The sequence below is a fragment of the Ambystoma mexicanum genome, chromosome 3p (assembly GCF_040938575.1).
Source record: "Ambystoma mexicanum isolate Mex_15411 chromosome 3p, UKY_AmexF1_1, whole genome shotgun sequence".
Classification (NCBI taxonomy): domain Eukaryota; kingdom Metazoa; phylum Chordata; class Amphibia; order Caudata; family Ambystomatidae; genus Ambystoma; species Ambystoma mexicanum.
Window position 1 is genome coordinate 619,591,078 of NC_090925.1, and position 13,713 is coordinate 619,604,790.

At 44.9% G+C, this 13,713-nt stretch overlaps 1 protein-coding gene across 3 annotated transcripts in view; it reads right to left on the reverse strand.

The window, feature by feature from the left end:
* The window catches only part of SH3PXD2B (SH3 and PX domains 2B), a 495,732-nt gene that overhangs the window by 9,934 nt on the left and 472,085 nt on the right, over nucleotides 1-13,713 (reverse strand). For all 3 annotated transcript variants that reach the window (XM_069651378.1, XM_069651379.1, XM_069651380.1), the window contains one exon: nucleotides 2,665-2,891. In XM_069651378.1, the coding sequence (XP_069507479.1) occupies nucleotides 2,665-2,891 (227 nt within the window). The remainder of the gene's footprint in view (nucleotides 1-2,664; nucleotides 2,892-13,713) is intronic.

Consider the following 13,713-nt stretch of genomic DNA (forward strand, 5'->3'; position numbering starts at 1 on the left):
CTCAGCGCGGTGGGTCTGTTGACTGGGCTTGGGGTGTTTTACGGTCGGTAGTCGTGTGCTGTTGTGCAAGTCTATGTGTGGTTTGTTTTGTTGTTGCAGTGTAGTGAAGTTTGTGCGGATTGTTGTGTTGTAGGCTTGTGGTTGTGTCTGGTTAGAGTTTGAGAGGTGTATGCAGAGGGGTGAAATTGTTAGTGGATTGGTTAATTGGCATTGCTGTCCTTGCAGTTATGTCTTGATGTGATGCTTGCTATCATTCACTATTCCATCTGAGTGTGGCACTTGCTAATCTTCAATATCCCATCAAGATGTGAGGCAGGCTAGTGATCACGATTCCCTCCAAGTGTGGCACTTGGTAACATTGACAGTTTCATTTAAGTGTGGCATATGCCAACATTCACATTTCAATCTAGATGCGATGCAGGCTAAAGTTAAGACTTCCATTTAAGTGTAGCACAGGCTAGCATTCACAATCCTATCTAGATGTGACGCAGGCTAAGGTTAAGAATTCCATCTAAGGGTGGAAATGGAGACAGGGCTCAGAGAAAATGGAGAAAGGCTAAGTGTTTAAGTTCAGATGCAAAAGAGTCCGATTTTCAGGGCCATTGCTAAACTTGAGATGGGGATTTTGCAATCACAACTGGCTTTCAAAAGGCATTCACACAAGTCAATAATTTGAGTTGTCACCATTTATCCACTGAAACAACGTTTGCAGAAAACAATGTGCATGAAGTAAGGGAATGGACCTGTATCGCGGGCTCGACGAGTTTGGTAGTGCTGGCATTTGTGTATGATGAACTCTGGACCATGATTGATGGGCCATACATGGGACCTTGACCATACAGCATTTTGCAAATGGGAACAGGACAAGAAGCCCTAAAATGTCATGAACACTTACAAACGTTTCATCTAAAGCATCCTTCATGTAGGCCCATAAAAGTCTTCATTAAGGCTTCCTTGCTGCTTATCTAAGTCTTCTATTAAGGGGCCATCAATGCAAATCGAACAGTCTATACATTCTTCCATCAGCGCATCTCTAAGATTGCCTTTATAGCTCGCTGCAAGGCTCCCACTAAGGCTTGCCGGGGGAGGCAGTAAGGCTCTCTCTTAGGATCTGCGAATGTCATTTTTCCTGCTTTCTCAACGGCTTCCCTGAGGATTTTCAAAATAATTTCTAAAGCTTCCATAAGGTTTCTGTAGAGCTCTCCTTCTCGAATACGTTCACAAAACTATGATAGAGTTTCCTAAGACTTCCTTAAAGTCTAAGACCATTTTTTAAATATCTTGATAAGACAACCACATAGGTTTATCCAAGATGTGGAATAAGTCTACTTTTAGACTTGGCTATGGAATCTCTTAGTGCTTTGCGTCCCATTTCCCAGGACTTCCCTAAAGATTTCCTGTCCCCTTCTCTTCATGCAGCTCATCTAAAGCTTCCCTACACATTCAATAAAGTTTCAGAGGGGCTTCTCCACACCTTCCCTAAGAGTTAGAAGGGGTCTTTATATAACTCATTCAAAACGTCCATAAGGCTTCCCTAAGACGCCGCTAAGGCTTGAATGGACTGGGGTGTGCAGGGAATGACATACTCTGCCCAATCGTCCGATATCATTATCTAGGGAGGACAGGAGCTCCATCAGGCATTCTGCAGCAGAAAACTAGGATCTGCTCAGACTAGATCCAGACTCAGGTGGCCCAGGACAGGGGCTGGGGGTGTATGCGTAGGGGGCTGGGGTTAGTACTCTGCCACTGTCCCATTAGGTAATCCAAAACTCCAACATGGGAGAGGAATGGACTGTGCCCAAATAAAGAGCACTTTAGATGCTGGAGCAGTGTATGAGGACGAGATTTCTTTTAAAAAAAGGACGTCCCCAATCCCTCCACAACACTTTCCTGTGGCAACCCCTGTGTCCATGGGCCCTCAGAGTTTGCATGACAAATGCTGGTAAACAGAGTGACATAGTAACCCATCAACGGTGACACAAGTGAAAGAAATGCCAATGATTAAACAAAAGAACATCGTACATTGCAGTTTTGGCCACGCAAACTAATTTGTCAACGAGAAGTCCACCCAACTCGCACAATCCACATGTTCAATCCCGCACCATCAAGTAAATGTTGCAGCACTGTTGCTCCACTGGAACATTGGGTCGCTTTTTTGGCAGGTGCGTTTGGTGCTTTTAGAGTCGATGGGACTTTTAGAGTATAATTTTGTGAGCCTGTTCCAATTTAGATCTACTCTAATCCTCTTGTCCTGAAATAATTTTGTAACTTCTGTTTCAACTCCAACCTTTGAACCTTGTATGGCGCTCCGAGACCCAAGTAGGGCAGGCACTGAAAAAACACTTGAATAAATACATAAAATAAATGTCAGTAATGCCCTCGACATCTACCTTTTATATTTAGAAAGGGAAGAATTCCAAGGTTTGCTAATCGCTGTTGCCAACTAATGGTGGAGTTTGTATGGCAACACACATTTCTTCTCACAATGACACCAGACAGAGGCAACTGAACCGCTTGACACTCGTTCCACGCGCGAGCACTATCATTAGGGTAACGGGAGCTTCATCTATAAGAGTGAACTGTGGCTATTTCTATGGGGTGGACTCTTTAATGGGCATTTGATTAGTAAGCTGCCAATCAGTGCCCACTCCCTCCTTCACTTACTCCGTCTCACGTCAGCGAAGAGTGCCGGACGGCTGTCAACCCGGCCATCCCTCAGCTGGTTGAGCCCTTCCTTCTCTCTGCTGGCAGAGTTCTGGGGCTTGGACATGCCATCCAAGTCCAGAGAGCAGGAATGGGCAGTGGGGCCGGACCCCAGCTTCTGTGGCAGCTGGTCCACACCTCCCTTCTTCAAGTAGGACGCGGGGGCCCAGCCCTCCTGGTCCTGGTACCTGGTGAAGGAAAATACGTCAATAACAGTTCTATGAAACAGACTCTTTAGGCAGCTGTTGGTCCTAAGATAATTTACTCCAAATGCTGACAGTTCATGACGCTTAAGTGGGTTAAAGCATTCCTCTTCCCTGGCCTCTGGATGACCTGCACCAAGGACCTTTACAAAGACAAACAAACTCGGAAATTCAGACTGCATGTCACCCCTCCCACTTTATGGCTTCCAGCCAATCCCATGCACTGATTGTGAATCTGCCGCACTGCCATTTTAACGTCAAATTTCCATACGTCAATGAGAATTTACCACACAATTACTCCTGCATTCAGGATGTAGGTAGGACCCTGTAAGGAGGCATTACATTCCATTAATTTATCAGAATCGCAGCCTTTGGAAGACTTCGCTTTAGGCTAATTTTCCAGGTGGATGAAGACGAGGCAGACCAGCGTCACTCGACCCAACCAGGCATTGGGAGTCCAGCATGGGCGGCAACAGTCCTTTCAGCTGTACACATATGCACATCTCTGAGGATGCAAGGCCATAGCGCACCCTCAACTTTGCCAATAGCAATTCTCCATTAAGGTCTTGGATTTGGCTTTTCTGCTGTCCAGGTTTCTTTTGCGTCCAAAAGAAACGGTATGAACTAATATCTCAATGCCAGGAAATAAGGGGTGCCCTCTACACGTACTTCTGTGCGGTCCTGCTGCCAGGGCTCCAGGTAAGTGCCTATTTCACTCCCAAAAAAGACCGTAAAGGAGTAACGGGTGACATGTGCTGGACCCTTTATGCCACCACATTCAGATGAGCAGCACTTCCTGTAATTGGGACTGCGGCCTCATGTGAACCCCACAAGAGATAAATGACGGCTGCGCATTTTCAATTGGCTTAAAATGCAGCAGTCGGGAATTGGCCATGTTTTACTTCCAACTTTACAAGACCCAGAGTAAGATACTCTTACAACATATTTACACCTGAAGCCTTTTCTGTTTCGCCATACTAGTTCAGGGACCCGTGCAGAGTCCCCACAATGCACGTCTGCCATAAGCTATGCCCCCTTGTATGGGAGTATTGAGGTAGAAACTGGTCGTCCACACCTTGATCACAACGAAGAGCGCAAATCCAACGTTTGCCAATGCGTCTACCACTCTGTGCCTGCTCAAACAAATGAAAACCTTTGCTCTTCTAGGGCCACAGGGAGAAAGTGCTGCTTAACATTGGAACGTTTTGTTTCTAGCAGCACTTCTGTAATCTAATGCATGTAATCACCTTCAGTGGGGTGGACTATGCGGCTGTGTTGGACACTTACCTGCAGCCAGTTTCAGAGAGATAATGCGACACTTCACAATTTGAGTGGGTGGGGCAGTCCCTTCTGCTCCCCGGGTGTCGGGCCCATTGTGTGCAGTGTCTCACTTCTACTGCTTATTTGGCCCCACTGTGACATGGTTTCCACTATGGTCTACCCCTGGTGGTGGCACTTAAATTATTGTGTAGTACGCATCCTCGTTCCTGGAAACGAGGAATAGGGTTCTTTTTGATGTGTAAAACACAGAGGTTAGCCTCTGTGAAATTCTGATAAAGGTTGTTGAAGTCTGGTATGCCAGAGGTCTGGGGTTACTACAAGCTCACCCGTTCAGCTTCCAGGGCCAAACCACCACTACAGTTTAACTTGCCCTTACCAGAGTCCTCTGTTGGTTCTGGGAGCTGCCTCCCAGAACCAACAGAGGACTCCGGTAAGGGCAAGTTAAACTGTAGTTTGTTACAAAAACAGACAGGGATCATACAGGACATTCAAAAATCTCAAGTCACTGCTCCCAGACCTGCGTCAAACCTTTTTGTTGTAGGGTGTCGTCACAAGATGAGCCATGGGTGGCTGACCTGCACCTTCCCCAAGAAACTATTACATTGTTGCAGGGTTGTAGGTCTACCATTAGCCCTTGCTCTCTGCTAGCCACCCCTGGATTTCTGTCCCCTGATTGGCTGGAACTGATCTCTCCAGGCCTGGGACCCAGCTCAGTTCTCAGCACTGTGTGCACCTCTTCCATGTGATGGGAATGACTATGTGTCCTGAATGTAACAGTTAGTGCTACCACTTTTGCCTGTGAGAGTGCTCTCCATGTTGCAATGTTAACTTGTTCATGTTTCACTGTGCTGGGAACTGTTAGTCTTCCCACCATGGGGTTATTCTCCTTGTCTAGCTTGGTTGAGGACCACAAAAATCAAGCTCTTCTGGTCTGCAATTTAGGAGGATTTATTCTGTTTTTCTGCAGATGCCCCCTTGTCGTTTTAGGTTTGGAATATGTTGCTTGTCTCAGATCTTGGCCAAGAGCCTTGGCCTTCCTGCTCTGTGCAGCCTGGTTCCGATTTCCCTCCTCTCTCGTCCTGTGGCCTTATGTGATCCTCGTTATACCTATACTATGATTTCTACACATCTATATTGTGCTCGGTTTCCTATAGGTTAGTTATATTTGGTCCTGTCAGGCCCCTTACGTGATCCTGTAGTTCGATAGTGTTAGTTGCCATAAGCATCTGCAAGCTTGCTCTGCATCTTTGTTGCCTTGCATTCAGCGTTTCGGCACTTGGCTAATGAGAAAAATAATAAAAGCTTTTGATAGTATGTATATGCATTTGTTCTCTAGCTACAGAACTGTGTAAGCATGTTCTTCGTGTATAGGAGTGTGTGTTTGTGTAACGTTGTGCATGGTTGCGAGTGTACTCCATGACTAACGTGGCTATGTCGTGGTGTCACTAAGGACATCAGCACAGTGGTTTCTCGGCATTAGTCAATGTCATCCATCGAGGCATTTGGGTTTACGACCAATGTTGAAGCACCTGTATCCATAAAGACATACACTGGATACATTTTCAATGGCTGAGAGAATATATTTCTGCATACGTGTCAGTCACTGGTCCTCGGGGGCCTGGCCGAATAGGGAGTGACTGTTTTTGACTCTTCAGGCCATCATGTTCATGGGGGTGAGGGACTTTCCAGGGACCCTCTCTTTAGTGGTTTTTTGTTTGTTGCATATTTCTTTTAAAGTCTTATCTTTCATTACTGGGCTGGGGCAGACAAGCATGAAATTGAAAGTGCTAATGGCCCCTTTCCCTGACAAGTCACTGGGAAGGAGCCATTAGCATTCCAAACCCCCTTATTTTGTGTAAATGCCACAGCAAATGCCTGTACCACATAAGCCAGATGTTCTTCTAGCTAGCCTGTGATGTGTCCAAGTTGACATGAATACATTGAGGTAATAATGCATACACACATGCACATTTTATTCAGAAGATACTAAATATTTCTGTGATGTAAAGACAAGTAGGGCAATACACAGATGTCTGGTTGTCTTGTGCAGGTTACAAGGTTTCAAGCATCAGGATGTTGTAATTTTTTTAAGGACTCCTTGATTTTGGGAATAAGGGGTGCTTAAAAAGAATGTTGAAAACAAGGAAATAGGAGCGCAAGTACAACTTTAGAAAGAGTGCCAGGTCTCTATATTTAGATGTCCACCCCTGGTTTTGCTCCAATTTGGTTTAGTCCCAAGACCGGCATGCCATCTATTTCCAAGGATACCAGCCCACTGGCACAACCAGAGATGCATTACTACCAGGATTTTGGACTGACTCCACTAGAGACGATGATCCAAATGCCCAGAGGTTACCACTGTCTGATGTTCTAAATTCCATGACCACGCACACACAGGGACGGACTGGCCAGGGGGGCAATTGCCCCCCAGGCTGGCTGGAATGTTGCCCTGTGGGGCCAGAGCTCCAAAATGAAACAAATATTAATTGAAAAAGACGAAATCCTTGAGAATATAGCCTGCCACGAAGTAACTGAGTGCTGCAAAGCCTGCTCAGATTCTATGTAAATCGGGCGAGTCATTCATCTTGATTTCTCTAGAATTGCAGATGTCCCTTGGTGGCCCCCACACATGGTTCTACACAGTGAGTGAAATGGAGGGTAGTCTTGGCTGCAGAGGCCCGTTCATACCACACAGTGGCAATGTATGCATTTATATAACAGATGATGTGACCCTGGATGGTAATGTGGGCACCACTGCTCCCCATACACCATTGATATGTTACAATCCACAGCTGTTTATCACAACGCCTGCTTGCCAAGGAAGGGTCCATATCAAATTAGAGTGTCCTCGGTTTGATTCTGTACAAATGCTTCAGATTAATTTATTTAATCACAAGTGTGTTCATACAAAAAGAGTTGAACAGCACCCTGAATAGCACCTGTGAATGTTAAGTATATAATGGTTTTAGACATGGAGTTGGACTGTTTGTGGTACTTACTTTTGGGCATAGTTGAAATGCACACAGACAGATGTAATATTCAGGCATTAGTTATTAGAAGACTATAAACTAAGGGGGCCATGCAGAGTTGGGCGGATTTTTTAATACAGCTGAAGAAAGTTACTCCCTCCACCGGTGGAATGTCAAAATCCACCCTGCTCAAACCGGCAGAGGTGGTATTTCTGGAATACCTCCAGTGCTATTTTAGATAGATCTCTCAAGGTCGGAATGTAAAAAGGGTTTAACATTTTTTCTCAGCCATTTTCAGCATCAATGTGAAGCGAGAAATGGATTATGTACAGTCGTGGCTCATATCACTACTGTGGATTTTCTTTATGCAAAAAAGTGTACATTCTGGCCCTTTTATGCATTATATGGCTATGGTGGTGAGGAGGAGGCAATCCGAGATGCTCACCTTTTTACCCCCAGAGCACTCTATTGAAGGAAGCACCTGTGCTTCCATTCTGCACAGTAAAAAGAAAGCTTTAAAGAAATTGGGGCCCGTTTGGATTTTTTGCATCCACCTTAATGGATGTTGTGAAAAAAGTCTGCCTAAAATAATACTGCTGGTATTCCGACGGAATACCACCAGTGGCATTTCATCAAACCCTGAATTGGGTGGACAGTAAAATCAATGGTATTTGCCAAGTACTGACAATTTTACTGTTACCAACCAACTCTGATTGACCCACTAAATCTTCGATCATTTTCCATTGTCTTGTCCAGAACACTTCTCTTATATGACCAACAAAAGACATACATGCAAATCAACACCAGATTCAGATATATAGATACAAAGTCACATTAACACAGATACATCCTTTCACCTACACTTTACACTGTCACATATACACTCAGTCACGTTAACCCAGTCACAGAAACTGAAAACACACACTCCACCTGATTTGAAAATACACAAATATAATAGGCCGCTCTTGCTCCCTCTCCATCACCATCACCATCACCAGGCCCAAGGCATATTCTTCCCTTGCTGCTCACCCTGCTTCCGTGAGTTGAAATATGCAGCCGAATTGCCAAAAAAGTGCAACTTGGCACCACAAACAAAGCCACATCCCCCTCGCCGGATTTCACTCTTCATTGCCCAAGTGCAGGCCCCATAGCCACAATTACCAGCAAGATCCCGACCACAGCTTCTTGTCGGTCTGGCAGATGCTGATGGGCAAATCAAGGTTGGCTACTGCCTATCTGAAAGCCGAGGCAATAAAAGGTGGTAAGGGGCAAGGAATGGGCTTGTTGCGATAAGCAATTAAAAGGCGTGAGTGGCAAGGAACTGGTGTCTGGGCTATGTGGGCAAGGGAAGAAGGTGCATGCAAGGGAAGGGCATCGATTAATAGTTAAAGGATGAGGCAAAAGTGGAACAGAGGTCTGAAGCCAATTGTACAAAACCGGGGGGCATTGAGAATGTGGTGCAAGGGAAGGACACCGGAGGATGATGGGTAAGAAAAATGGGATAACAGATACACATCTGGATTGGTAATTCAGCATGTTGACTTTTGCTGAAATCTATGTCTGACCTGCTTGCCACTGCACCGGATTGGATCATATTTGCTTTAGTAGCATATGTTTCAATTACTAATTGTCTAATATTTTTCAGGTTGCTCTATCATGTGACTTGGTGTTATAAAAGTATACAATTGTGCAGACTAATATTATAAATTATATTAAATGTACAGTATAGTTATAATCTTAGTCTGTTTCTCAGATGCATCTGCCTCAGGAAACAGATGATTGATACCCCCTCAACCCCCGTAGATACATATGTATTGAACAGTATACTAGCTTAGCCCTTGAATAACAACTTTGCAGAAAGCACATTTTTGTTTCTACTATTGAAGATGGAATACGAGAAGATGAAGTCTCCCCTGCTTTCTGAATTGGAAGTCGTGGAACCAGGAATACAGGGCTCAACCTCCACTTGATACATTGCGGGATCCTGAGCCAATCACTTTTCATCACTGTGCCTTATTTTCAGTGGTTGAAGTGCACGGGAGCGGTGCTCCTCTACTTTTATAAATTACGTTTTCCTATCCTTTTAATTAAAAAAGAAACTGTTCCTGAATGGTTTTGTTTTAAAATAAAAAGTGTAGGAAAAAGTTGAAATGTGCATCTTCAGTGCATTGCACTGAACGTTCCCTTAAATGGCAGGCACATGTGTTTGGGGGTTTGTGTTGTGCATGGGAGGCGGCGTGGCGATGGGGTTTGTGGGGAGCGGTGTTAGGCCAATAGGGAACATAGTTCCACTACTTTTTTTATGTTCTTATGTTGTGGGGGTGGGCACACAGGGTGCAGGTATGGGGTCTGTGTTGTGGGCTGGCGAGGCCAGTGGTCGAGAGCGGTGCTCCTCTACTTTTTTTTTTGGTTTTAGGTTTTACTGTTCCTACACAGTTATTTTAAAAGGAAACCGTTTCGAAATGGTTTAGTTTTAAAATAAAAGTATAGGAAGCAGTTGAAACTTGCACTTCAGTGCACTGCACTGAACCTTCCCTTAAACAGCAAGGGTGTTTGTTTGAGGGTTTGGTTTGCACATGTGAGGGACGTGGTGAAGGAGTTTGTGGGAAGCCGGGGCAGGCCAGCAGAGAGCATTGTTCCACTACTTCTTTTTGAACACTTTGGCCACTGGGCGAAGCACGACGCCAGGCATGGGTCTTTTGCAATGCCAGCTCATGTTGGACTCAGAGGGCAAACCCAGGCCTACCAGGTTCAGCAATGGCTCTGCTCCGCCAGTGAATTCCATAGCTTCACCACCTCTTTACATTCTTCCAAAACTAAACCTGGGTTGTGATGGGAGGAGATGTAGCCTGCTGCCAGATGACAAACTGCAACACAATGAAACCGGAGCTCAAATTCAAGCTTCCCATTTCACCAATTATGCTATCCTGGTGTTTTTTGCAAGTAGGAGAATTTCCAGGGGGGCCAGGGTCTATAAGAAAAAAAAGAATAACTGAAAAATATGTTGCATAAAAGGAAAGTAATATCAATAAGGTCTACTATATGTACTTGAGAATGTGTGGGAGGGGAAGACATTATATTGAGTTGACTTGTTCTAGAAGGTGAGGCTGCTGCACTGCGGGTTTGGGCCATTGCATTATGGGTAGGGTGACCAGACGTCCCAGTCTTGCCAGGACAGTCCCGGGATTGGGACCTGTTTTGGGCAAGGGGAGAGGGACAGTCCCATTTTATTTTTAATCGCAAACAATTATCAACTATATAAACAGTATTCGATGTTAAAAATGTTGTCATTTTAGGAGGAGTTCGAACCCCCAGCGTTCCAGATACAAGTATTAACTGCTTGCACCACAGAGACAGGCTGAGAGGAAAGTACATAGCAAGATATGTGATGTGAAGCGGAGCAAAAGCACCCTTGTTATTAACGTGTGCATGTTTTTTGTGTGTTATAGTGGAGATGCTCAACATTTTGACACAAAATACCAATAACAGTCAAGTTTATTGTACAAATATAACATTCAAATACATCATTCACTCAGTATCATGCTTGGTATTTATGTGCATTTATCAACACTCAAAGCCGCACAATTTTTATGCCTATACTGTGGGAAGGGGGGCAGGAGGGAGTCCTCCTTTTATGTTGTTGGCTGTCCCATTTTTTTGTCTTGAAAATCTGGTCACCCTAACTATGGGCCAGAAAAGTAAACTTTCTCCCATCTCCTCCCCTACCCCCCAGGCCAAATGTTGCCAGTCCTCCCCTGCATACACAGCATGTTAACATCGCTTGTGAACACACAGCACAAAACTCTACGTCTCGCACCAAGTTTTAGAACGAAAGCCCCAATCAGCGCACCTTTGCAGAACAAGCATGCAAGATTCCCCGCTGGAGACTGTACTCAAGTGCTCTTAACACAGAGCACCGAGAAACAGACCCACAGGTAGTACGCAGCTACTCCCGAACCGCACGCGCCAACATAACAGTAACGCGATCCTGCATTTTCCATCTGTCCATCTAAGCATGATCAGTCCCGCTTTCAGATTCCCACAGCACCAAGAGACCATGCAAACGACCAGTGGCGGCTGGTGAGTTTGAAAGTTGGTGGGGCGTAAAATTTCCAGGGCGAATTTAGTAGCGAGCACGCGCAGCGTGCGAGCCCACTCCCCCCGCGAAAATTTTGGAAAAATGGCCTACAAAATGTGCAATTTACTGTCCAAAAAACCCACCGAAATATGAAAAAAAGCATTCGGTTTTACATATTAATGGTGGTACACTATTCTTACGTGTGCAAGTGTGATGGTGTATTTTACAGCAGCTTGTATTGAGAATAGCTGGTACTATGGTGTATGCATAAAGAAATTCATTATATAGTCAGTAATGATAGAAACATGTTTGTCATGCTGTTACTGGCATTCACATGCACTCATCCTCTTACTAAGGTGGGATTTTAGGCATTTTCTGAAAGGGGGAAAGGAAGCTAAAATATTACTTTAGTTTGTAACCACTTAATTAATGCGACAGGTAAGTCTCATAACCTTTGTATTGTAACACATGTACTACTAGTGTTACAGCCACACTTCCATTAGACAACCCACTTACCAGTCACATGTGTCTTTGTATTTCTTTAACTTTAGAATGTATTTGTTTATTTAGACGTTTTTTTTCATGCACACAACTTATAACTTGCGATTGCTTTAGACTGCTTAGTATGAAGTTAAAGTGATGGGAAGCACCAGGTGCAACTGTGACAAGCTTACGTGCCTGAAGAGCCACAGTTTAAAAAATAATAATAATAATGTTTTGCTGTGCTCTGGTTCTCTCTCATTCCTGACGTGACATCCCGTGAACCTGGAGGAAGAAGTGGTTGTACTGTTTGGAGTATTGGAGATGCTACAGTTAAAGCTTACTAGTACTCGGTTTTTCTATCATACCCTGCTAGCTTGCGGGCTAGCGCCTCCTGTGCTTCCCCCCACCACTACTCAACGGACACCTACAACACTTCGGACATGATGTCACTCAGGAAAATGTATGTTCATATGTATGTTCCTTAAATGAACACATTGTCAGCAGGCCCTGCATGTTGAATCCTATTTATGTATGTCCCCTTGTTAATGTTCCTGGTCTATGTTCCTAGTTTGATCCAAACCCCACCATCGCCATGCGTATCGATGGCCCACGTATTCCTGCACATTATAAAGGGACCCTCATCCAGGACTGCATCTGTCATGACCACTCTAGTACAGCTTCTGGCACAGCTTGGCCGAACTTCTCTGTACTGGCCAAGCCTGCTTCACTCCCATGCCTAACATTACAACAGCTGCTGGCCTGCTCTTGTGATCTCCCCCAGACCGATGACCATTGCTACATCTCTTGTTTGTTTTTCTTTTATATAGTGCTTCATACCGGATTCCTCCCGCTTGTAAGAGCTGTAATAGGTGTTATTATTAACCCATTTTTAAAGTCCTTCCTCTTGCCAACCCACCTTTTCTGTTCCATGGTATACCCAAAGTATTGGCAATTATTAGAGTGGATGACTATGCATTCCCAGTTCTGTGATTCGGTGTGTGTGAGTGCAAATAATGAGGCTAGGAGTGGGAGTGTGGGGGAAGAATGAGGATGTCCAAAACGAAAGTTGTACTGCGGATTCAGTGTGATTATTGTAAGGTACCATACTATTCCCAGTCATTTTGGGGTTCGTATTCTATGTGGCGTAGACTAAAAAGCGTGCGAAAAACGCATGCATACAAATTGAACACATCCTTTTTATCTCTACATAGTCATGGCGGGGAGGGGGCATGAGACATAATTGAGATTGCCATAAACCCCCCATCCTCTTTGTCATACACATGCTCAAGCATTTACGCCAGCATGACATGTACAAGCTGGCGCAAATGCTTTGTATTCCCCTGGAACCGGCCTGCTGGTCGTGTGAAATCAGAAGTATTCCAAAGGAATCCATTTTAAACGCTGCCTAGCATGCGTAAATGGCAGGTGCATTTGTGCAATTTGTACTACGAAGTGCGAAAACAAAGGCGTACACGCAATTACACCTTTTTTGGACTGTGTAGTGCGAATGACTAACTGCATGGAGAACCAGTTTGCACAGAAGTGCAAATGTAACAGATCCTCTCAGTTCAATGTATGCATTGGAATAAAATGACCTGCCCATCGTCTGAACGACCGAACTAACTGGTGCAGACGGCAGAAGGCATGAGCTCACACTCTGCCGCACATTTACTGGTGGTTGACTTTACTTTGCAAATTGAATGTTGTGCCTTCGATGGGTGAACCAAGCAACCCTGCAAAAGCAGACTGGCAGTGCCTCGAGTTCTGCAGAACTTCTGCTCACGTTTTAGGCCATCTGCTGCTCTACACTCTCGGGTAATTTCTGATGAGAGCACTAATGTCGCTGGGGATCGAATGAGTGGCGTTAAGCATGGCGTCATTGTAAAAGTGGCGCGGGCCCGGCAGTACCAATGTTTGTATGCGGCCTTCCTGGCATGCGGCCTTCCTGGCATTCGGCCTGCTGACGTGCCCTGCTGCCGGAGCAGGAAGCGCTGTC